General features: G+C 37.7%; 2 protein-coding genes across 5 annotated transcripts; both read right to left on the reverse strand.

Moving 5' to 3' along the window:
- Nucleotides 1-373: 373 nt before the first annotated feature.
- Nucleotides 374-23,436, reverse strand: LOC137994847 (protein Wnt-4-like). Of its 4 annotated transcripts, none has more exons than XM_068840441.1 (5): nt 23,251-23,436; nt 5,242-5,359; nt 4,451-4,698; nt 2,872-3,149; nt 374-1,146 (listed from the first exon to the last, which is right to left on the reverse strand). In XM_068840441.1, the coding sequence occupies exons 2-5, from the start codon at nt 5,331-5,333 to the stop codon at nt 679-681; spliced, it is 1,086 nt and encodes a 361-aa protein (XP_068696542.1). In that variant the 5' UTR covers nt 5,334-5,359; nt 23,251-23,436; the 3' UTR covers nt 374-678. The 4 variants fall into 4 exon arrangements, with proteins under 4 accessions (XP_068696542.1, XP_068696541.1, XP_068696539.1 ...); XM_068840440.1 differs by having other exon boundaries at nt 5,242-5,362; XM_068840438.1 differs by lacking the exon at nt 23,251-23,436 and adding an exon at nt 11,407-11,562 and having other exon boundaries at nt 5,242-5,362.
- On the reverse strand, nt 18,580-19,119 carry LOC137995871 (nucleolin-like). Its single transcript, XM_068841336.1, has one exon. The coding sequence runs from the start codon at nt 19,117-19,119 to the stop codon at nt 18,580-18,582; it is 540 nt and encodes a 179-aa protein (XP_068697437.1).
- Nucleotides 23,437-24,553: the final 1,117 nt, after the last annotated feature.

The following is a 24,553-nucleotide window of genomic DNA, read 5'->3' on the forward strand; positions in this document are numbered from 1 at the left end:
TTTAGACGAGCGGAAGTCTTTGTTCTAGCGGAAGTCTGTCTTCCGAGACGTCTGCATGCAGTCTTGCCTCGCTCTCAGATTCTTAGTGAAAAGAAGAAATGATGGCGCACGTGGAATGCTGATGAATATTTATTTTCATTCAAACATCGGACCAAGTTTGGCCTGCATGCGGACGTCTCGGGAGACTTCCGCTCGTTTAAAAATAACTTTCGTGGACATGACATATCCCAAGGGCTGGACCGGGAGCCTCCCTCTCTGTCCCCTCATTTTCTCTTGCTAGTAACAAATCTGTGGAAATCAGACACTGCTAAAGTTATGTATGTGCAAGAAAGCACTGATCGCAGGTTAGACGTTACAAATCACTTACGCCGAATTTGAGTTGTCAATATTCTTTATTTTAATTGTCCAATTTCTCAAATGTAATTTAAGAGATGATATGGTAAGTTCCTGCACCTATACTATGTTTTACTTTAGAGAACTTTGAAAACTTAAAACTGTCTTGGATCCGCTTGCGTATTACAGAAATTTAAGGATAAAATTATTTATGTTCGTTTAAGTGAAGAGTATTGGAACGTAATGCTAGTGATACATTTGGCTATCACCTATGACTTAGCCCTTTGCTTCCATGCATTGGCATCCCTAAGATAAGAGAGCCTCGAAGATAGTTCCCACTCTCTCTTACTTGCATACGCTGACCTCTACTGTTCTGGAGCACTTGCGACACCGGACAGAACAGCACCAGTAAAACTTGCAGTAGCATTGTTCGACACGAATCTTCTGGTAGGTCGTATAGCCCCTGCTGCAACACATCAAATCACATCCATCTATAGCTAGAGAAGTACGATTACAGAATCTTCCTTGCGTTCCCAACGAACCAGTGTTGGAGTCAGCATTACAGAAATCTGGTGAATTATCAAGATAAACGAGGTCTTCGATTGTAGGTGGTTTGATGTTTTCCTTTGTTGGAACCAGAACTGCTCTTTGGCCTATTACTCTCTGACTAACCATCGTAGCTCCGTCAAATTTCTCTTTGAGGTGGTCCCCAACTATTCGAATATTTGGCAGCGATAGCCAACATGTTTGAAATTTACACGACCCTGTCGTCCCGTGACATTTGCACTGTCGTTTCATGTACGTTTTCACAGCCTGGTAGAAAAAGTCACAAATAATAAAATGATCTTGATATCGGCAGGCAAGTCAGAAATTTAAAGAAAACGACAAAACTTTTGAAATTACAAGACGTGTTTCGACAGAAACTTCTGTCATCTTCAGTTGATTAATGTACAAAGCGTTAAGTTGAATTTATAAGTCGGAAAAAGTGCTAATTTTGCCAGTAACAACGGAATGTACATAAAACACGTTTATGTACATTCCGTATCCGGAGGTTTCGCCCATAAGACGATTCGCCCACAAGGTGATTCGCCCAAAATCAAGAGGTTTCGCCCACACTTAAGGTGATTCGCCCACGCATCTAATGAAGGAAAACGTAATTTGAGTGATCTGGTAAAGAATTAGTGAGAAATTAATATTCTGATGGAACGGTTGGAGAGGCTTTGGTTCGTTCATGTGATTTGGGTGACTATGTAGGGTTTTCGATAATATTCTAGAATGTGCCGCTTCTATTCAAGGTTCCACTGCAATTTTTCATAGAAATTGGTCTTCGCTCGAGTCTCAAAAGTCCTCCACTTGGAGAGAGTTGGCGACTGTTAAGTTCGCGCTTGACGTTTTCGTTAAACAGTTATCAGCTAGAAGAGTTCGTTAGAACACAGTTGGAATGTCGAGACAATCGTTCAAGTTGGTAGCATGATACAGGAGCTACAAGACCTTGCATTGCCAACTGAACTATACTCAAGTGCACTGTATTTATTATAAATATCTTAGTTCGTAATTAGTCGTAATTTCTGGGGTTTCTTTTGTATATATTAAAATACCTTTTCTTCAGTTATATTAGGGTGTGTTACGCGTTTGTGGGAGGGAGACTATTTACTCTCGGTCCGGTACTTTGCGTGTACCTGCCTCTCGTGTTTTTGCTTCTAGGCAAAATCCCAAGGAGGCATCATTGTAGCTTGCACTTATATAGAGTTGCAAATGCCTGTCAGTAAGTCTTGGGTAATGATGACGTAGAGGAGAATGGCCGAAGAACATTCACCTAGACCTCAGGCGTATTCAGAACACATAATGATGTGGAAGGGTGTTGCACTGCCGTGTATAGGGAAGATGGCGACCGGTAGAGAGAAACAGCTAGAAATACGTGTGCCACGCAGGCATCGCTTGTGAATTCTGTTGCGATATTTCATAACCATTATATTTCGATGGATTCCTTTCCTTCATAAGTTGTGTGGGCGAATGATCTTAAGTGTAGGCGAAACCTCTTGATTGTGGGCGAATCACTTTGTGAGCTAATCGTCTTGTAGGCGAATCGTCTTGTGGGCGAAACCACTGTAATTCAACATACTTTAAGTTCAATGGTCAAATACTTATTAATGTATCGCTAAACGAAAAAAACATTCAAATCCGGCTTAACAAAGAAGCCAGCATAAGGTGAACGGAATAGTATGTTAATTCACTTTACATTATCTTTCTAGTATAACGCAAGCGGCAGGCGAAATAGGGATACTTCCTTTAATCCTTGTGACAACAACTAAATAGTAGTGTTAGCTTAAGCGGCTTGGTAACACAGGTTTTCCAGGCTATTAAGTAGAGCACAAAAGCAATACAAATTAGGGGTATTAATTCATTCGAGGGTTGCTTTTTGATGAGGAGGGACTGAATAATTCGCAAAGAAACTAGGACCAGAATGGAGAATCAACAAATTCAATCCAAATAAGTCGCCAAGTGCAGAAATTGCCCCCCCCTCCTATGAATACCTACCAATCTTCCCGCATGATTATTGTGAATATTCATCAGAACACGAGAAGGGTCAACCTTACGCCCTCGTTCACTTGCGTCAACGAACTTTTCGGAAAACCAGATGCCATAGTCGATGTCCTCGCTGCATCCAGCCCACTCCCAACCCCTTTTGGAATCTCCTTTATAAGTCTGATCACAGCCACACTGGTCTCCAAGTTTTCCCTCAGTGCATGAACGCGTGACCGCATAGGCAACACTAGCGGATGAGATGGAGTGAACAAACGCGGCCTCTCTGGTACCTGACAAAGGAGAAAAGATCCATAACGTTGAAATCACTACGTTTTCACACCGGCTTAGGTTGCGCTCGATTGACCTTATTCCGGAATAAGAATAGGTGGAGTGATGATCTAAAACGGTATGTCTGGCGTTAGGAATCAACAGAATGCTACTGTTTTTTATGATATGTACTTGTTAAGACGGCATATTAACAAACTAGCTATCTGTAATTGGTGGAAAATTTAGCTATGGGAATACTGGTGTCCCGCTGCTGCATTACGCTACTGTCAATCAATCCATTTCGAGTGTGAAGTGAAACGCAAGGTGCGATCAAATAGACAATGCCTGCTAACTGTTACGCCCTGCAACCTATTCAAAGTGGCATTTACGTTAAGAACCAGCCGAACATTTGAATGAAGATCTTATCGCCTTCTTCAAGAAAGTGGTTTGACCATAGTTAATAGAGGAGACTGGGCAAAGATCAAAGGAGCAAACAAAGATGCCTAGATTTAGGTTGGAAAGTCCACGATCGTGCACGATCTTTTGCTTTGCGCTCATACACTATGGCATGAATTACATAACTAACACATTTCTATTGGTTAGTTCCTCAATACGGAGTAAACAATTATTGTGTTTTGTGCACGGTCAAGGCCAAAAATGAGAACAAAAACATACAACAAAGAAATTTGTCGGGTTTCATAACCACCAATCTTCGCAACATGTCATATAAAATGTTACAGATTTTGGTTTTCTGTTATTTGCTTGTGCTTCTAACAAAGAGAATTCAGGGGCACTCAACGGTTCAAAACCACTTAAACATAGCATTGTTAAACGTATTTTGGTATTTAAATGGTAGACATAGGCATATTTTTATCCCCTAAATTAAAGTTTTTCATCTGTTCGGATTTCCTAGCTGAAAGTCTAGTGATCCGAAATTTATAGGGATCAAAACTTACCTTTTCGAAAATTTCAGCCAGAAAAAAGGCTCCCGTAACTTCTACAACAAATGTTTCGAAAACTCTAGATGTCAAGTCGTCTTCTTCCCAACAGATATTTTCGAAAATTGACGTTGGGTGCTCCTGAAAATTGACATGGCGGAAGTGCAATTGTTTTTGTCAGAGGATGTTAAATATATTACCGTCCTCGAGGGAAATTCAAAGACCACCGATTGTAGTCAGAAGGCCGAAGAGTCAGCAGGATAGATATAAAAATTAATTATCCAAGTACTTCGGATCATTTTATTGTACGTGTTCTAATGAAAGGGTCAAATTTAATCTGGGCAAAACCGCGCTATTCTTAAAACTCCGGCACAGGTACAACTCACCTCGGGTAGTAGACTGGTTACCAAACACGGGTGATCTGTCGAAATGCGCAGTGGTACAGTTCCATCTTCTGTGGCGAAACTGGTGTTGACACTCGGACACGGCCATGGTAGCTCCATATTTGACGCTATCCATAGCGTTTATGTGTACCTTGCAGACCTTAAGCTGTTCATCATTGAGTCGATCGCCAATCTCATCACAACTTCCCCTACTAATAAATGGGTTTGCTGAGCTCATCAGGGCCAGAGATCTGTAGAAATATTAATACGATAAGTCAATGAGAGAAATTCACTAATCCCATTTATTAAGACCACTTTTTAATCCGGGTATCTTAATGTCCTGTTCCTGTGTTTTTGTCATTTTCTCCCGTGATATTTGTTTGCATCACAAAGTAGAGTAGCGAAGGAAGTCGGTGGCAGGAAGAGTATTTGCTACTCTATTTCACTGTGAAATTATCTTAATTAAGCATTGTCATTGTCAGTTTTAGCATAGAAGAGGCAAAGAAAAAAGCGTCTGTCTCAAGTTTACACTGGTCGGTGTAGTCGGTGTGAAGGATAGCTTATTGTTATTTGTCATTCTTTTCATTATACTTAACAATTATTCACCGACGTGGAGGTGAATAGTGGTGAATATGATGTGAAGATTAAAGCAGAGGTTATCGATGAAATTGTTTATTCCGGTTGGTCAAAGGTGAATAATATTTGCTAATATACTTTTCTTGGTGTTTGTAGTATTGATGTTAAGGAGAGTAATTGTCCGTTGGATGGCTACTGAATTATTGCTGTCCACTTACAGCCACGACGAGGTCACAGAGACTGGGGAGATATGGAAAGACTCTATAAGGAGCAAAACTTGAAACAATTGTAGCGTCTTGATTACACCCATGTTGGCTTCTTGAATAGTATCTTTATCTGCTGGTTGAAAAGAAAAAAATATATATATATAGGAATTTGCTACATGGGCCCTCGGCTCATTCCCCTCAGTAGGTTTCATCTAAAATATTGTATACACATACGAAAGCATCACTTGTAACCTCTCAGAAAACCCTCCCTACGAAATAGCGTCACTGTAAAAACTGTTCATTTACAAGGGCTACTATCCAAAATCATTAAATTGTCAACCTCGGTTAATGCATTTCTCGTGCTCTGTTTGGTTCACTCAATCCCGGTTATCAGCTCATATACCTTAGTTTGACCTTATATGATAAATGATTGCGCTACGAGTTGCTAAGATAAAAGTGTTTTTTCGCCGGAAAGTGAAATTTGTCTCTGAATAAGAAAAAAAAAACGTTTTTGAGGAAAGGTTAGATCAATTCCGACGTTTAGAAGTACGCGGAAAGGTAAGAAATGTTTTTGTGATGAGCCTGCGTCTGTCTGACCACAAGGTCTTGCACAACATCGCATCAGTACTTATCAAGTTTTTTTCGATTTCGCTCTGATTTGCTCCCTTTTTTCGCTCGTATTTCTTACTTTCTAAACTTTTGGAGTTCAAGGAATGTAATAAAACAATTATTCCATTCGCGCTTGTTGGATATGAGACTGGTTATAGCCAACTCATATCCAACGCGCGTTCATTGAATAATTGTTAATTATTTGACCTATCAAACCGTATTTTTTATTTGCTATTATTGTTATTATTGTTATTATTATCTGCATAAGTCAGTTCCAAGAGAAAACCTTCGTGGGATAATGTGGAGGCTGGAAGACTAGTTACATACCGCACATATCACATACACTTTAATCGCGCTCTACAATTCTCTGAGAGACCCACACCGGTGATGTTCCCCCTACTCTCCACGAACAATGTTTCTCACAGTGTTGATAACAAGGGTTTATAGTCCCTGTCAACCCAATAAGACTTGAAAGTCAAAGCATTTGCGGATGTAGTTACATAGACAGTACTTTCTCCTCCGTTATTTTCAGATATAGACCGTATTCATAAATGGCGGTCAAGAAATTATTCGTTTGTCTTTGTGCTAATCATCCTAACTAGCCTCACTTTGCAACAAAAATTTTTTTGAATTTTGCTCGTGTTTACGAGGCTAGTTAGGATGATTAGCATAAAGACAAAAGAATAATTACTTAGCCGCCATTTATGAATACGGTCTATTAGATGTTTACTGTTACCTTGTTGAACTTCTCTTATTTTTAATACATGTAATAGAAATATCATTATCAGCCAAATAAAGATTATTATTATTATTATTATTATTATTATTATTATTATTATTATTATTATAAGACCCTGAGTGTTGTTCCGACCGAGGTTTTAAACCCATGATCTGCCAGACGAAACATAACTTCATGCATATATACGTGAACTTGAGCTTTCCAATGACAGTCGAGATGTCGGCTACATTATTATTTATTATTTAGGTTAGCGTGAGGACAATGACTTTCGTCATGTTCGGCTCATAAATGCTCGCTTGGAAAGTGATCTCTCGTAAAGTTCACGGACCGATCCGTTCCGAAAACGCTAGGCAAATTTTAATGTGGGTCTACCTCGAACAGTGTGTGCATTTGTATGTGGTTTGAGCGAATGATACCCCATATTCGTGCTTACTTTCAACGACGCTATTTTAGTTCAATGTCTTCAATGCCACGCATGTTCAATGGCTTAAACTTCACGCACTTGATGCGTCAGCCATTGCACAACCATGCCAGGTATGCGCTTGTTTGCGATTTACTGAACGCAAAAAAAGGAGGCCGAAGTTTAACCTCGGGCCTTTCCCCTGCCCGAGTAATGGTAATGAATATATTGAAATGTGCCTAACATACTAATCTACAAAATTTATAACAGAAGTAGTTATGACAAAAATAAATAAATAAACGAATAAAATAGATGACCAGTTCTTGTTTAGTAACCATAATTTCAAGTGAGAAGTTTGTTTTCACAAACTTTATCATTTACTTTCAGAATCAAGAAAAAGATGTTCACAATTGCTTCCTTGGACGCTCACATAATTTCTTGAGTTAACGATCCTTAAGTTTAACGCTCGGATCACCTGATGCTGCTGTTACGAACGGGTTAAAATGGTCTCGTTGAATTTCCGTTTCTTAGCGCAATCAGGAGCTTGCAACAATATGCATTGCAAGGGTATCAGTCTCAGAAGTAATTTCTGGAAATTTCCTTAGTTTGTTTTTCTGAAGCAAATAAATCAAACCGTGAACATTTTGCGAAGAACGGTTTGGGCAAAAAGACGAAAAATGGCTGACGAAGGAAATGAGTGTTAATGAACGAACAGATTAACTGTTGGGGAGACCGAAAGAACATTATTGAATACTTTATCGTTCTCTCATCCTGGCTATACTTTTTAGTCAAGGAAACCGCAAACATAACTAAACTGAGATTATATTCACAGCTTCTAAATTTATTGACCATCGCGTGGTTTTTCTTTGTCAGACAACCCCGATTTATTTGTCATAATCTGCTAGCAAAAGCTGTCTTGTGTTAGCAAATTTAAAAATGGAAACAAGTATGACAAAAATCCAATTCCTACAAAATTCTTTTAACAGTTCATTACGGCATAAATAGTTGTGCCTAATTTAGACTGGAGATTTTTTTTTAGAAACTCATTGTGGTAAAAATAGTTTTTATTCGACTGGATTTCCGCTTTCAAAAATGTTCTAAGGTCAACGGAATTTGAAACCATGTGTGTGGTAGTCAAAGATTGCAACCTTAAGCACATTAATTTTTTTAAGGAGGATAACGCTGAATCGACCTTTAGAAATTTTAACACCAAGTCTTCGTTTTTAAAACTTCTCCACAGCAAGCGATTTACTCTCTCACAGTTTAGCGTTATTAAATTGCCATAGGAATGCCATAGGAATTAAGTATAAAAGGAATTAAGTATAAAATTGAAAACTAGTACTACTAGCAATAGGTCGCGTGCTTTGTAAGCGTTCGGTGCATCTGTTATTGGAAGGCTGTTGCACTGAGTTGGCGAAATCCAGTGGCCTCTTTATTTATCTATTTATTTATTTATTTATTTATTTATTTATTTGTTTGTTTGTTTTTTTTGTTTGTTTGCTTGTTTGTTTGTTTTTATGAGTCGTCAAAGGGAAGATACGTTAAAACTCAAGTTCCGCTACTTTCCTAAGAAGACACGACAAAAATACAACTAAAACAGGAAAACATCAAACAGGCAAACATGAAAAACAAACAAGATACAAAAATGGCGCAGAAAATATCTTGAAAAAATCCTTTCTAACATAGTTATAATGACAAATAAATGAATCAACATGCACAAATTGGTAAGGTGTTGAGTCTGCAACACGTGATTTAAATAAATTTTATTTTAATTTCGTTTTCATAAAATTATTAACAACATTCAATCAAAGAAATACTATTGCGTTGGTTCGAACGGGAGTTCGAACTAATTGAAGAACAATTTACACCAATTACACTAAGTTCACACTAAATTACAATTCGTTAACACAAAAAAGATAAAAGAAGAAAAAATCAAGGGAAAGGTAAAGGAGAAATCCTGAATAAAAACCTGTCGGTTGCCACAAGCGTTTAATATAATTTGCCAATTTTCAATTCGATTCTGTTCAAATAGCTTACATCAAAACTCATCCAAAGAGAGTTTCTTTGCTATGTTTTGGCAAGTATTTTGCTATTTTTTGTTAATTATTTTATGTAATTTTTTATGACACAATGTAAACAGCGCATATGAACATTTTATGGAATATGCGCTATGCACATCTAATTGTATTAATTGTATTAACAATACCATAGACATGATTAGAAGAACCGTTATTTGCGATGGAACGAGTCTTCGAACTTGAAAACATTGCCAGCTGCAGTCCAGAGCGCGATATCAGATTCGGAAGGTCATTTGGGTATGTTACAATTGAGGGTGACTACAAAACTAGGACTCTTGTAGGACACCTGACGAATCCAGTTGTATCCAAAATAAACAAATCAGTCTTTAATACCGATGATGATTTTTCCAGTATGGGTGCAAAGAATGAAAATATCGACTTTACTGTCAAACAGGCAAATGAGTCCAAATATACCACTAACAGAGGATATTTAAGAAAATAAGCGGAACGTTTCCCGAATGAAGGTGTTCCCTGTACGTCAACCAATTACAAATCCACTAGTATGCTTCATTACAAATATCAGCACACTGAGGGTGCAGAGAGGCTTCGTTGATCCAGCAGAGCACAACTTTGAACGCAAAATGACCAACACATTGAAAACAAAGCTAAACAAAAATCCTCCGTGAGGAGTCTATACAGGCCTGCCAGGTTAATGACAACAATTAGTCGGCCGTGTAGGCATGATGAGAGACTTACGAACAAAAAAGAGAACGTAAATTGTGTGATGCGATAACAATGACCAAGCTAATCTTCAACTGTTTTCACGTACAGACCAAGTTGGTCATATCGTTTATTGGTGGAGCACGTTTTCTTCATCATTCGTTCTTCTAAAAATATATTTTTAGTTATTGTGTTAACTTAATGGACTCTTTACCAAAAGGAGAGAAATACTTTCGTCCTACTGGTGTGTTCATGGTAATCAACATAATTTCCTGATGACCAATGCGAGACGATATTTTTTGACCTGCGCTCTCTGGGAAGTAAATGAACAAAAGGTTTCGTGTTAGCTCCTAGTTTGTGCATGATCTTTTTGACACAGCGGCGATATAGAAAAAAAAAGATTTAGAGAATGCAAAACACGCATGCACACGCACTCAATACACTACTGGAGGAAGAACAAATATGGGTAGTCAAATTTCAAAGGATATTTTAATAGGTATCGATCGGTATCGTTTAAGAAACCGTGGGAAGGAGAAATTTGGGAGGTCTCTTGAACCGTTTCGCAATACATAACATTCACGCTATGAATTCCTTGGTTGTCTCTGAGCCAAAACCCTCAGGGGCTAAGAAACAGTGCAACTGGATTGTTAACAAGAAAGGTATAGGGAAAATGACATAGAGTCTTTTGCGATCCATTGGAGAATTGCACGAATTCAAGAGTGCTGACAGAGCATTGGCGACCTCTGCGATTTATCCTAATTAACGGTATTAGTTGTTCAGGAAGACGAAAATGTGTTTGATCACTAGGGAGTATTTAGAGAACGTAACGGGATTTTTGTGCGTAACCGGTGGCCTTCAAATTTACATAAGTAGCTGCTGAACCTTTTTGCCTTTAATTTCCAAGCGAGAAATCTGCTAAAGTAGCTATGAACGTAGTCCTCTTACAGACTTTGGAATCATTCCAATGTTTTGTAACACGAATTTAACTCTGCTGTTAGCAGGCTTTGATTAAAAACGTGAGAAAAAGGAAGATAACATGACTTGGTAAATAGGCTGGAGAAAAGAGAGTCTTGCCAAGAACTGAAGCAGTCTTAATAGCAAAAGAAAGCGTTTTCTTTTGGATAGCCTCTCAACATGGACAAACCTGCGCTTCACATTCCATAACTTTAATTGCGTTAAAGGAGAAAAAGCTGAGAAGTATTTTGGCGACAGACAATGTAATTGCGAAGCCTTCTATAAATGGCATAACTATAGCTTCTTTCCCTAATTAAGCAATGCAGTGTTGCCTTTAGGGTATCCTGATGGACAGCCTTAATATTGGCAGTTGTTATGTTGACATTCCTTCACGCCTTAACTATTTTAGGAAGAAGATCCAGTAAAAAATCACTAATAATGGTAGTAACAACAATAATGATAATTAAAAAGGAAGTGAGAACATGTGCGTTGCAAAACTACTAAGTTTCACTTTGTCCGTGCCGTTTTCATTTGTATAAAGATACTTCCTATTTAAATACTTTTGGATAAGTTTGTTGCTCTGCGTTCTTACATGTACAAGTGATCAAGGATATTTTACTTTCATTTGAGGAGTATTTGAATCTTATGACTTCAAGTAAATAATTCATAATGAGAGATTTCTTTGTCAATCAAATATTGTTCTTTATTTGAAAATGACAATCAAGCAACAATCTTACCTTTGTCAATCTAGGTGGGGATTCTTATCCATATACTTAAGACTGTTAGCTAAAAAGCGATCTGCAGAGGTGTTTAGTTGAAGCTCTTCATATACAAGTGTCGTCTGATTGAAGAGGGCAGATCATTTTAAGGTACTAAGTCACCTGAAACTCTTGAGACTCTGACAGCAAGTCGGCATAGCGATAAGAATTAGGTTATTGCGAATTTCCTGTTTTTTATCAACGTGTCTTGAAAAATTAACACCCTTAAGGGGGATACCAGCGGTTAAAAGGTTATAGTATTCAGGAAATCAGTGGGGTTTTCTTTACAATTCCTGACAGACAAATATCTGACAACAAAAAGGAATATATAGACATTTTTGCTTGATTCAGAATGTGGTGGAATGGAATGTAAAAAAGGCAAAATTGTGGCCAACAATTAGTGCATGCACGAGACTAGTTTTTTTTTTTTCCTTAGTTTTGATAATACGATTTGTAACATTTTACTTCGTCGATTAAACCTTTACAGAAAAGGTGTCTCGGCAAACATGAGACAAGGTGGTTTTTTATGGAGGAAAGAGGACCATAAAGGTCGTCATTTGAATGCAACTTTGATCTCCAACGGCTCTCAAGACATCGGCTATTGATTCCTTTGCACTTACCACCAAATGCCTATATCAACCTATCGATTATGATAACTCACACAACTTGTGAGAAAAGTTTTACCTTAGTAAGATGTTAAGTCTATCTGTTTTTATGTTTTGTTGTTATTTTGTTTTCTCTCAGGTCGATTGCTCGGAATACCTGAACTTGGCACTCAAAGAGCGCCGAGCGATGTGTCCGCGCCCAAAGCCGATAATTTTAACAATGACTAATATACCTTGTAGTAATCTGTCCAAAAGGAAAACAATTGACTTTTATCAAAATACATGTTTTTCTTTTGTCTATGGTAGTCGTTTGATCTGGGATGATTCGTAGTGGTAAAACAGATAACTGTTTAAAATCGAATGTTTTTATTTTGTGGAATACTCTTATCTTAAGAAGTGAGTCATTGACGAATCCCGTTAGACCCTGTTACTATCCCTTCAGTAATGCAACTCTATTTTTATTTATTTTGGAAGCAAATTGTGTTTAATTTCAAGCCACCCAAGATGCATTAGCAATACCGATTCAACTTGAGGACAGACAAACCTAAAAGCCCTAAAGTTTCGATCCCCCACTAAATCCTCTCTGAGCCAAGAGCGATGATGTAACGATATCGAACAACGGTGTGCAATGACCACGAAACCGGTATGCATGTGCAATTTCTTGCTAAATGAACTCTTATTTGGGCCAAAATAAAACAAGGGATGAGTCCTCCAATGTTTACTAAACTAAAGGATACCATGAACATGTTCAACTCCTGAGTTCTATAAAGTGTTCACGACGATGAGGAAGAACTGGGCCAAGAACTTGAACCTCTGATTATCTTAAATGCATCTGTAAAGTAGTAATGTAGCTTGAGGGATGCATGAATTGTCTCTTACGGAAGGCTTACGGAGGGTTTGATGTTTCAAGTTTGCCGAATGGAAACCATATACTCTGATGAAAGAAGTTTGACAAAAATGCATGGATGCTGACTTGCTGATTTCAAATACGTACGTCAACAACGGAGATAATGAGATTGCATCATTTCAAGAAGGTTTAGTGATAAAGCGACTGTAAGCTAATGTAAAAAAAAACCTCCTTTGTGGTTTTACGTGACTATTTTCGAGGCAAGTTTTTTTGCACGATTATCCTGCATGAGGTCAAGATGACATCTTTTGTTTATTAAATTATCACGCGATATGTTTCATGTGCTGAACCACGTTATGTCACTGTACGTTCAAAAGGCCCATGAGTTCTTGGGATGTCTTTAAAGCGACAAATTGCCTTGAAGAACCTGCTTAACTCAACTTGCTGTTGACTTTGACATCATTGTTGTTAGTGTTTTGTTTTTCTTTTTCATTGCCAGGACTTAAGGGCCTGAATCACCGCTTTGCCTGAACTTTATCCTAGATGACTGACAGATATGCATGATCATTCGTAAAGCATCTTCGAGAAAGGAGGAGAGATTTCTTTAATGCAAATAGTTCAAATAAAGCCTTTTTAGCCTGCCAAATTAGATCTTTTTCCGTCAGCTGCAGTCAAGATTTTGGTGACAACATTTGTGAAGTTATCTTGTTCGTGATTATATTTTTGAAAATTGAACCGCAAAGAATGAACTTGCTTATGGTACCTGACGGTATAATTAAATTAATTACATTTTTATCTCTAGTACACCCATTCAAACAGTGTACAAATCAGACGAAACAAATACTTTTCCACCCCTCACTTATCTTGAATAGGGTACTTTCAACAACATGAATACTCTTGAGTTGGAACAGTTTATTTCTTCTTCCTATTTTGAAGAATTCCTAATCACATTACTTTTTGTTGAGATGCTATAGGAGTTTTTTTGGTTCTTAAGGCTGAAAATAAATTGAGTCTAGTTTTTTTCTGAATGTTATAAACATTTCAAAACAATGCGGAGGGCAAAGGTCGTTAAATGCCCGCCAACGGCAATATCAAAGTATATAAGCCTATCTCTAATCCCGACAAAGCTGTTCCTTCGTCTAAAACTTCACTTTTCGTATAAAACCATGCCCGCCGTTAGTTCCAAAGTTCCTGAGGTGTAAATTTGCTTTTTGCAATTAATTACCACCTTGTTAACAGGGACTGGTTGTGTTCTTCCCCGTTTAACTTCTCATTTGTACTATTACTTTCTTTTACAACAACAAAACATGATATGGAAAATAACAAAAAAGGAACATAATTATCGTTTCAAGTACGGAAATCTTCACTGTTCCTTGGTCATTAACCTTCCATAGCAGTGGCTGTGTGCAGGATGCCAAAAGTAACACTTGAAGTAATAAAAAACGGATCAAGAGTTATTTGAACTGTTGGATTATTTTCAAAGACCTTCATAGTATCATTATCCTAGTCCAAACAACACGCAAGTATTACCCGGACCTCACGCTGGCAAAAGATTTTGTGTGTCAACGCACTTTGATTTCCAGACACATACTGGGAGGTATTTGATATCTGACAGACACCTGTAAGTAGTGATCAACTTTGGTTTCTTAACCTCAATCGCACAAGTGTCTGCTAAAAAAGCAAATACGAAATTAAACAATTAAATCAAGGAAATTCCCGAGAAAGACAGGAAGAAAATGTGCTAGGTTAGAGTTTTGCGGGCTGTAGATAATCTTGTTGGCCAAGTAGTGACTGTAAACTCCCTTGATTTCGTGAGTGAATACGAGCATGGGTTTACTTGGGGCTCAGTGATATATATCTCTAATGTTTATAGCGAAGAATGTGGAAAAGTACAAGGAAATTAAAATATCATTCATCATTTGTTTAACGAAGATATCTGCTCCGAGTTCATCCATAACAACGCCCATTACAATTGCCAAATTCTTCTTATAATCTCATTTGTGTAACAGGCGGTTAAAAGTAGGGTTCGGATTAAGCACCTTAGCATTCGCTTTAAAATTAAAAGAAGGTACGGCATCTTTTGTAAGTTGAGACACTGTCGGCTTTAAGTATATTGTTGAGGCTGTACTATGCCTTGATTCTGTTCTTTTCCTAATTGCTGATAATGATATCCAGCAAAACATGTTAATCAAGCTATTTATCAGCAAGGAGTTCAGTATTGGGAAAACTGCGTTCGAGATCTTGGAGTTTTAATTTTCCCGATACGGACCTTCCTAGCCTGGAGAAAAGCATTCAGTTTTGATTTCTTCTAAAACCTAACGGAATGCTTGAACAATACCCAAAGAATATAATGCTGAAATTGAGGCAAGATTTTGAACAATTTCGAACGAGTAGACTGTAATAATAAAGTAAAGTATCTTCTTAGTTCATGAAAAAAAGTGGCGATACATCACGCAAGAATACCGCTCACTGCAAGATGCCCTGATGAGAAAATCTGCCCATTCCCGTAACCAATCAGATTGCAGGATTTGTTAAATGTTGCCCACTCACGCTCAGGGAAAAATGTGAATATTTAATCTCTATGTTGGTCATTCTTGCCTCTTGCCTCTTCTTAACATGCGACCAGGCTCTATTTTAGTTTCGCGCAGTACATAACTGTGGAGCTTGCGAAACGAAAAATAGAGAGCCTGACCTAATTCCTCTTCGAAATTGCGTCCGCCCACTTTTTTTGATTGATGGACATGTTCTTCATTAGCCAATGAGATTTACTTCCGTTTACCAATACTTGCGTGGGCTAGTGCAGGCACGGCAGATGCAGTCAATTTTGTTTTGATCAAGAGTTATTTAACGTAGAAGGAATTTTGTCTGTATTGCCATAAACTTTGGCTTCAATTCAAGAAATACACGTTTCAAGCTTGGCGGAGTAATTCTTCCTCCGAACTTTACTGAATACGCTATCTCGTATTAAGCTTGATATTTTAAATTTGTATAATTAAGATAATCTAAATGTCCTTAATAATTTCAATTGTGAACTCTTTATTCTGTGCACGTTTTATATATCAAATGTGAACTCTTTATTCTGTGCACATTTTATATACGGGTTATATTGTGATGTGTTACTTTTAGGGACATATCTTTAAAAATTGTTTATTTTCGCAGCTCAACGACATTGTCGACAGAGACTCTATCGACTTCAGTTGTTCAGATCCAAGCCGGCAAAACCAGGCTCTTCCGATGAAATAGTGCGCGGTCGAAATATAGGGGTTTGAAGCAAGCAACCGTGGACAATCTTCCTGTCGATGTACGTTGGATCAGTGGCTTGATCTGATCGGCGTAATTACAAGTTGAGAAACTAAATATTTTAAGCAGGAGCCGATACAACGTAGGTTTGATCACCACTAAAATCACGTTGTATCGGCTCTTGCTTAGAATATTTAGTATCTCGAAATATAGGGGCTTGGTTACGAACCAAGCTCCTCTATTTTGACCGCGCACCATTTCAACAGAAGAGCCTGCTTGCAGGATATTTAGACCCTGGATTTCGTGTGGATTTGTCAGTGTCTGCAATGAGAAAAATGTATTAAATGCACTGACACACAATTTTAAAAATCCTGTCAATGGTCTGTGGCATTCCAGTTGAAATATTCAGTGAAGGAATTACTGTTCTCAAGTCATTAATAATTCATTAGATTATTAACCAATCGGGGTGTCCAATGCACACAGTGCATTTGAATTTCCCGAATATTCAACATAAAACTTTCGCAGTACCCTTTATCATTAGTGACCAGAGGATTAAAACGAATTTGGACACCTAATAGCGACAGAGCAGCCATTTTAGCATTATCTGCACTCAAGGCTTGAACCTTGTGTAGTACGTAGTCATTGAAAAGTCCACCACCATCTAAAGCAACCGGCACTTGTACCTCTCTTAACCTCAGCCATTCGGTGAAAATGATCACAGCCCTATTATGTTTATATTTAGTTGAGACTGGAACAGCCTCGTTAAACGAATCACTTTCTTGGGAAGACGATTTTGGCAGGCGAAAACGACGTAATTCTTACTCGCGCTCCATCACGCCCTCGGTAAATTTTTTCACAAGTTCCACCTTTTAAACTAACCCAAATATTGAATATTCATATCCTTTACAAATTTCTATCACTTGTCTGATAAAACAAAAGATCATCACATCACACTCGTACTTGGTGGAAAAAAGGTTAAAAGTCGTGTCAAAAACTCGTGCTTCGTGTCTCATCAAGGGTTCCAAACACCTCGAAACAATAAAAGCACTCTGCTTACGGCGTCTTGCTTTCATCTGTTTCTCGGTGTTTGAACCCCTGACGAAACACTCGCACTCGTTTTTGACATATCACTTGAAAGCCAGAATAGCATTATAATACATTGACTTCAATGTTTCTTTTTAAATTCTCACGTGTTTACCATGGCTTCTTTACTGGAAGTACTGTTCACTCTAAGAGTTTTCTACAACTTGTTTTGTCCAAAATTACCCATGCCACCCCCATTCCGAAGAAATATGGTCTGTTCATTAGTAGACAGGTCGCAAACATAATATTACTATAAATACAGTTTTCAAGAGAAGACTTATTGAACTTGTGCCGGAGACAATGTTTACCTCCTATGCTACCTCCTTGGTTCTCGTTTTTCTTCCGATTTTAAGACTATGCTTACAAAACACGAGCCAACCAAGGCCACAGTGATCTATGGTAATTTAAAAATTCAGAGTATGTGGTTATGATGTGCAAATGTATTAACGCACTGCTAATTAAAACTAGACAATATGGCACCATTTTTCTTTAATCCAACTCTCCAGAATCATTCTGGTAACGTGGATCCGAGAAATGATTCTGATTGCATGAGTACAACTAAGGGAGGGTTTTTGCCGTTGGACTGTTAGGCAATAGTTTTTTTTTAAGAAAAAAGGAGAAATACAGTAATTAGTTTATCGTGGTCATTCCCTGAAGGTTTCTTTAGTGACTTTTTCAGCTATTCTTTGCAGTTCATTTATAGGATTGCAACAGATCTTTTAATGAAGTGCGAATGAACAGTACGATGGATTCGCCAATTTTTGTACAATTGTTTTCTCTACAAGAATGCTATTTTTGTTTTTCGAATGTCAACTCAACTGGAAATATTGAGGCAATCTTGACTTACTGCTGTAGAAATATAAACCAAAATGTTTGAGCAAACCATTCATGTAACTGTGTTGAGGGCGACAACATAAGAGATAATATGAACGATGCCCAAAATGGGCTTGATCGCATCCGAAAATTGACTTTTTATCAGATAGATTATTGATTAAAGTACAGTTACTTGTACAAATGTAGTTCAGTATAAAACCCCTTTGTGGTTATAAGAGCTTGAACAACCAAATTTGTTAGTTCACAAACTTTGTTACCTTTATTAAACAGTCAATAATTGCATGTAGTTGAACAATGAGAAGTCATTTCCCTAATTGTTTTTGCACCTCTTGTACATGTGTCACTGGTCAAGTGTTTTTTTGCATGCGGCAGGGAAACTTATTTTTTAAGTTGTGTCTAATAACACATTCATGTCTTCAGTAATTTGTAGTCTGTTTGGTGCAATCCAAGTGTCAATAATTCCAAACTTTCATAAATCCGTGTTCTTTTTCAATTACTTTACCAAGAAGTGTGTTTGGGTGTAATGGACTTTTGTCCCCTTTATTAATTTTTATTCTTGCCAAAGTTGTTGACTTGGAATGAAATAGTAGTGGGTTTGCTTGTTGTCATTTTGTGGTTGTATTTTCTTTGTGTGTTTCTTGCTTTTTCCTGTTGTTTCCTTGTTGCAGGTTCCGCATCCACATCTTCACAATCTTCTTCTTTTTCTTCTTCTTCTTTTTCTTCTTCTTCTTCTTCTTCTTCTTCTTCTTCTTCTTCTTCTTCTTCTTCTTCTTCTTCTTCCATGGTAGAATGTTGATCATGTTTGTTATCTGAGGTAGTTTTGGTTTCTTTCCATGTTGGTATGCCAAATACCAATTCATAGGGTTTTTGTTGTGTTGTTTCATGTTCTACGATGTTGTTTTTGTAAGCAGCTTCCCCTAATACCTGACACCAATTATTTGGACTTTGTTTCTTTTCTTTTAAGGTGTTTCTGATGTTTTGCTTTACCGTTTGATTGTTCCTTTCCACCAAACCTTGAGTTGATGGTTTTCTGGGAGCTCCATGAAGTTGAGTGATGCCTTTGTTCTTGCAGAATTGGTACATCAGTGAATTCTTAAATTCCCGTCCATTGTCAGTTTGTACTTTTGAGGGAATCCAAATTGCCAGCAAAATTTAGACAGGCATTGCAATACATCTTCAGCTTCCTTATTTTTCAATGGATAAAGCCATGAATATTCTGTGAAATGATCACTCATGTGGAGGATCCAATTGTGTTTGCAATGACATGAACATGTACATGGTACGTTTCTAAGGTTCATTAGGTCCATTTGCAAATGCGTTAGGAATCCTCTTCCTTGAATTGTATCCTTGTATCGATCAGAGTGACACAAAGAGTTGTATTACTTCTTGGGATACTGACTCTTCCTTTGTGCGCAATATTAAAGTGGGCCATTTTACGAACCGTCCAGGGCTATGCATTCCGCTGGAGTAAACGTTTGCACAATTTAGTATTACCGAGAAGAGTCTGGGCCCCCTTGCACCAGGAGAAACGTATTTGCTATTAAAATTAATGACGACGGCTTCTCCAAGTCCTATGCGGTTAGTTACGGGTAAGGACTCAATGGTAGGGGATATCAGCGGTGCCCGGTTCAAGTCTCGGTAAGTGCAGTTCAAAGCGATTTCTTTCTCCCATGTACACATTGAAATTGAATGGGTCAAGGGTATATAAAGTAGTGGTAGGTATGATGAATGAATCAGGGGATGGAAGGTTAAGAGGGATAGGGACAGACAGAAAAAAAGGAAGAGGGTAGAGAGGAAAGTGGGAGAAGAGAAAGGCGATTTTTTGTTTTTTTGTTTTGTTTTCAACCCCACTAAAAAAACCGTGCCCCTTTTTTTCAACCACACCCCATAAAGAAAATTCCTTTTCAAACAGGTGACATTAACCTACAATAGGTTTATTAATTTCACCTAGTTTGATTTTGATTTACCTTGTTTGATTTATTTTCACCTAGTTTGATTTAAATGGACCTGGATTTGATTTCAACATGTAACATATACGTTTGGGAAATTGGGAGCCGCTCTGGTGCCCATTGCCTGAATTTAATTTCAACCTGTAACACATACGTACATGCAGCCTTCATTTGATGACGTAGGTTAGTGGGATAAAACTGCGCTTGGGCAACCGACCTGAGCGGATAGCAATCAACAAACTCTCTTACAAAATATAATTTTTAATCCTAAAATATCTAAGGGTTTAAAACTTTAGATCTTTAATGAGTAAGTGATATAATAGTCGCTGACTTAAATTAAAGAAATTTTTGACAGCTTCCTTATCAAACTTCTTTTAATTGCTTCCTTAAAATCGATTTAAGAGCATTATAACTAATATCAGTAAGTACAACTCACTTTTGTTCAAAAATTCCATATTGCCTGACCGCTATATTGAAAGCCGTTAGTTCTTCAGAGTTCAGTTTTTGTTTTGATGATACTAAATTGATACTAAATTGATTGATTTGTAAATCTTGTTGATCTGGGCTATTTTGAAAATAACAGGAGCAGATCCTGTATGGACCTGAGAGATTGTCATTAAAATACGTCTTTTATGTTAATTGTGGGTAGGAAGCCAATTACAGCTAGAGAGGTATAACCTGTCATCTACTTTAAAACGTAGATGACTGATTATGCACGAGCAGGTACGGGTTGCAAATAACCCTCCCAATATCATGGCTTTAGCCTTTGAACTGAGGGCGGATACTTAGTTTGTTTAAAGAGCTCCGACAGTAGATCATTCAAGGATGCAGTTTCTTGGTCAACACTTGATCCAATAGTGTAAGCTGTGATGTCGTTCGCAAACATATGCATAGAACCATCCCTCACATGTACGGAGCCTTGGAACAAGTAGGGATCGTTCTGTTTCTGTCGAAAAGATTATGTTATTATGTTTTGTATTCTCCTTTGCAAGGTCCAGTAGGGAGTCAGCCAGAAACGAATTGTTCCGACCGTTAGCTTTTTGGATAGTGTAGCGTTCTCCTGACCTTGGAAAAAACTCCTTCCGCAGCTAGTGTCGCGACAGTCACCCAAGGACATAGATGATGTGGTTTTTTGACCTGCTTTCTTAATGGTTAAAATATTGTGCTTTTTAAACATTCAAGCCAATCTGTTTTTAAGTATAACTGGTTTTCAGTCATGAGATCATGTTAGCTATGTTTTGAATTAGTGTGTCGAAATATCTGGGATAAGTAAGTAAGTAAACACTTTGTTTATGGAGGCGTTGAGCTTAATAGTGTTACAACTCTAATAAACTTGAAGCCCTCATAATTCAGACCAGACCACAACACTAAGAACTCCATGCCCTTTATTTTCCAAAGAGATTGTGGGATCTTTAAGGTTCCTTTTTTTAAAGAAGACGGATTGTGAGACAGGGCCTATGGTCTATAGTCCTTATCTGAGAAGGCTCTACCCACTTGCGGATGCAATCACAATGGCAACAGTTTCTTCTCAGGTAAGTTATTTAAAGGCCCTGAGTGTCCGATCGGAGTTGAACTTACGACCTCCCGCAGAGTAGTCCGATGCTCATCCAAATGAGCCAACGTCGCAGGGCTGTTAGTGTAATAGTCAGAAATAAAAGACAAAAAAGGACAACTGAGAACTAGGGCCAAAGAACCGTAAATTAACTACTTTCTCTGACTAATTTGATTTAATGAGGATAACTTTAAAAGTGATTTTAAATACCCTGTGCCCTTATTTACAACTAAGGTAATGCAGGACAATTTTCATGTGCCATGCAGAGAGGTTTTAGTTCCACTCCTTGGTCGAAGTACTTGTTCAAATCAAAGATTGAGCCGTGAGGCCTAGACTACATCGAAATTATAATGTTGGGGTTATTTTAGGCAAAAAGTGACGTCGAGACTTGGAGAGCAACAAGCAACGAAACCCCAGAAATATGAACGAACAGTCAATCTTCAAAAACTTTTAATGAGACTTTTAATGTCCTTCTGGGACGGTGCCAAAAAACACGCACGCAGCTATTTTTTCCGTGATTTATTATCAAGGGAAAAGGCAATCATCCAGGGACCGCGCTTAAGATCAGTAACTTCCAGCACTTACATAGAAGTGATCTCGTGAATCGTTTCAAATGAAGACATTTTTTCTTGCGTTTCGTGAGATTTTTATTGCACCATATCACATTCATGCATTTAAGAATACAGTGGCACTGACAAGAGAAACTTATGAGGTCAAAAGTTAACTGCTCGTAAAACAAATTTTGATGCGTTTCGTGCTTTGCTCATAGTGGCTGAAATTAATATCAAAAACACCTGCTTGAAAGCGTTTTACAAGAGAATCCGAAATCATGCCATGTGTATTGAAATTCCTCGAAGAAAAGCCGTCTATTGTACTCCAAGCTACCATACAGCCAGAAACGATCTCAGTGTTTTGGAACTGATTCTGTTCTGAGGAGCCAGTCAATCCGAAATACAAATAATTGTCCGAAGTGGTTTATTTAGAAAACCAATTAAATCTGGATCGAAAGAGCTGGGAGTAGGACAAACACCAGTGGTAGGGCACAAGTGAAATGCTTTCAGTGGGTACTGGGTCAGGAGACATAGGCATATATAGATATAGATATATATATATATATATACATCTGATATGAAAGCTTGCTTTAAATGTAAATTTAACGTTGACGACAATGAAAGTACCAAGCAAAAGAAACCATTTTCCGGCTTTTTTCAAAAGGTTCTTCAAATGTAATTTGTCATTTAGGCAAACTGAAATATCTTTAAAAACAACTTATACAAACAAAGATTTAATGTACAATTAGACAAGGAAGGTTATCTATAGAACAATGGCCCGATTAAAAAAAAAATTTCAAGATACTAGAAACTCGAGTCTTCAAATAATTGAATAACTTTCTGATTATTATTTTTTAACTCCCTTTTTACATGGAAAGAAACGCCTGAAAAGTGTTCAAGAGCGACGATACAATGTCGGTTGGATCGCTAAGGCCGAAAGCGCGAAATTGCGTGTCTGTATGAGTGTGCTGTTGCCTCTTGAAATTAAGTGTTTCCCGCAGGTGTAAAAGGATTATCCCGTAAAGACGCATTTCACATAACTGTGCGAAAAGGGCGCCTTCGTTGAAATGTCTGTTCATAAGTCTGAAGAAATCTTCTTAAATTGAAACGACCAAACCTACAAACGAATTGTTTAGCATAGAAGTGATAACACTCTACCTACCAGTAAATTCTGCACTTCCCTTTGACAAGCCTACAGTAGATCACTTTCTTATCCTCCACAGGAGTAATACACACTGCAAGATCACCGATCAGTTAATGCTGCATTTGAACACCTTGCTCCTTGAAGAGTTAATGTTCACTGCGTGAATTGCCCCCGAAATCTGACTTGACAATCTGCAGGCAACTCGTTTTATCATGATCTGCTTTTTATATCACACGGAATCAGTGGTAGGAGAATTCCAAAAACAAACAAAGTTCCAAGATGATGGAATACTTTATCAGCAAATGGCGGTCGATATCAATTTAATCGTATCCCGATATCACATGCTTTTTACAGGAAAGGAAGTGAGATCATTAGGAAATTTGCAAATTAATTCTGCATGTGTTGATCTATACAATTTTCCTAGGTGATGAATTTTAAAAAATGGCACTAGACCAAAATGTCTGAGAAAACTTTAAAGCAAGATTGTGTTTTGCGTGAGCGAGCTCATTAGACTTGGCTTGCTTGATTTTGCCAGGATGACAATTCTCAATATTTTGTCATGATTTTTTTATGTCTCAGATTTAATTCAGTAGTCTTTGCAACATTTCAAAAACCTGCTATTATATTCTTATTACAGAATTCCGTAAGTTAATCTCTTAATTTCTCGCAGTAGGGGCTAATTTCAACTGTCTGCTCAGGTTGAAGAACGGGCACGAAAAAATGATTGCAGTGAATTTTACAATTTTTTTGTAATTTTCTTCAGTACACTTTCTATTCCTTTTTTTTTTGTTACGTGAAAGTTGCTGCTCCCATGAAAGCAACATTCTGTACATTCTGTGGCATTCGTTGCAACCCTTTTTAGTTGCAGGCTTTTAACAACAAATACGTGCAAAGGTTGACAAGGTCGCTAACACTGATCAGTCATTAACTTATCATACTAGACAGTGAAAGCAAAATGTTAATCGCTTATTATATCCCCGGTTTGTGTAACATATATTTAAATAGTTGGACAGAAATGTTTAAGGTTCCGATCTACATCGATAGACACTGAAAATCAGTAGATGACCCTTTCTTTTGCAATTCGTTGATATATATCGACTGACCGTGATAGCACCTCTTACAATTCTCCATCGTGCTGGTTTCATGGTATTGTTGCTGATCCTTAATGAATGCCCGCGTAAAAAGTGATCAACTTAACACTTGATATTTACGAAAATGAAGCTTCAACCACACGACTGTGCTCGTGTGAGGTAAGCTTAGCGGGACAGAGTTTACTTTACTGCAAAATCTGTTTTACCTTGATTCTCTCGCCATCTTCATC

The sequence above is a fragment of the Montipora foliosa genome, chromosome 3, assembly GCF_036669935.1.
Source record: "Montipora foliosa isolate CH-2021 chromosome 3, ASM3666993v2, whole genome shotgun sequence".
NCBI classification, from domain to species: Eukaryota; Metazoa; Cnidaria; class Anthozoa; order Scleractinia; family Acroporidae; genus Montipora; species Montipora foliosa.

What these genes read in the sequence shown, in the direction of transcription:
- LOC137994847 (XM_068840441.1), bottom strand. Translation starts at nt 5,333, where the DNA reads ATGGGTGTAATCAAGACGCTACAATTGTTTCAAGTTTTGCTCCTTATA. An exon ending in TAACCAGTCTACTACCCGAG is followed by an intron (nt 3,150 to 4,450) that starts GTGAGTTGTACC and finishes CTCCTTTGTCAG; the next exon opens with GTACCAGAGAGGCCGCGTTT. An exon ending in ATAATCATGCGGGAAGATTG is followed by an intron (nt 1,147 to 2,871) that starts GTAGGTATTCAT and finishes TTTTTCTACCAG; the next exon opens with GCTGTGAAAACGTACATGAA.
- LOC137995871 (XM_068841336.1), bottom strand. Translation starts at nt 19,119, where the DNA reads ATGTACCAATTCTGCAAGAACAAAGGCATCACTCAACTTCATGGAGCT.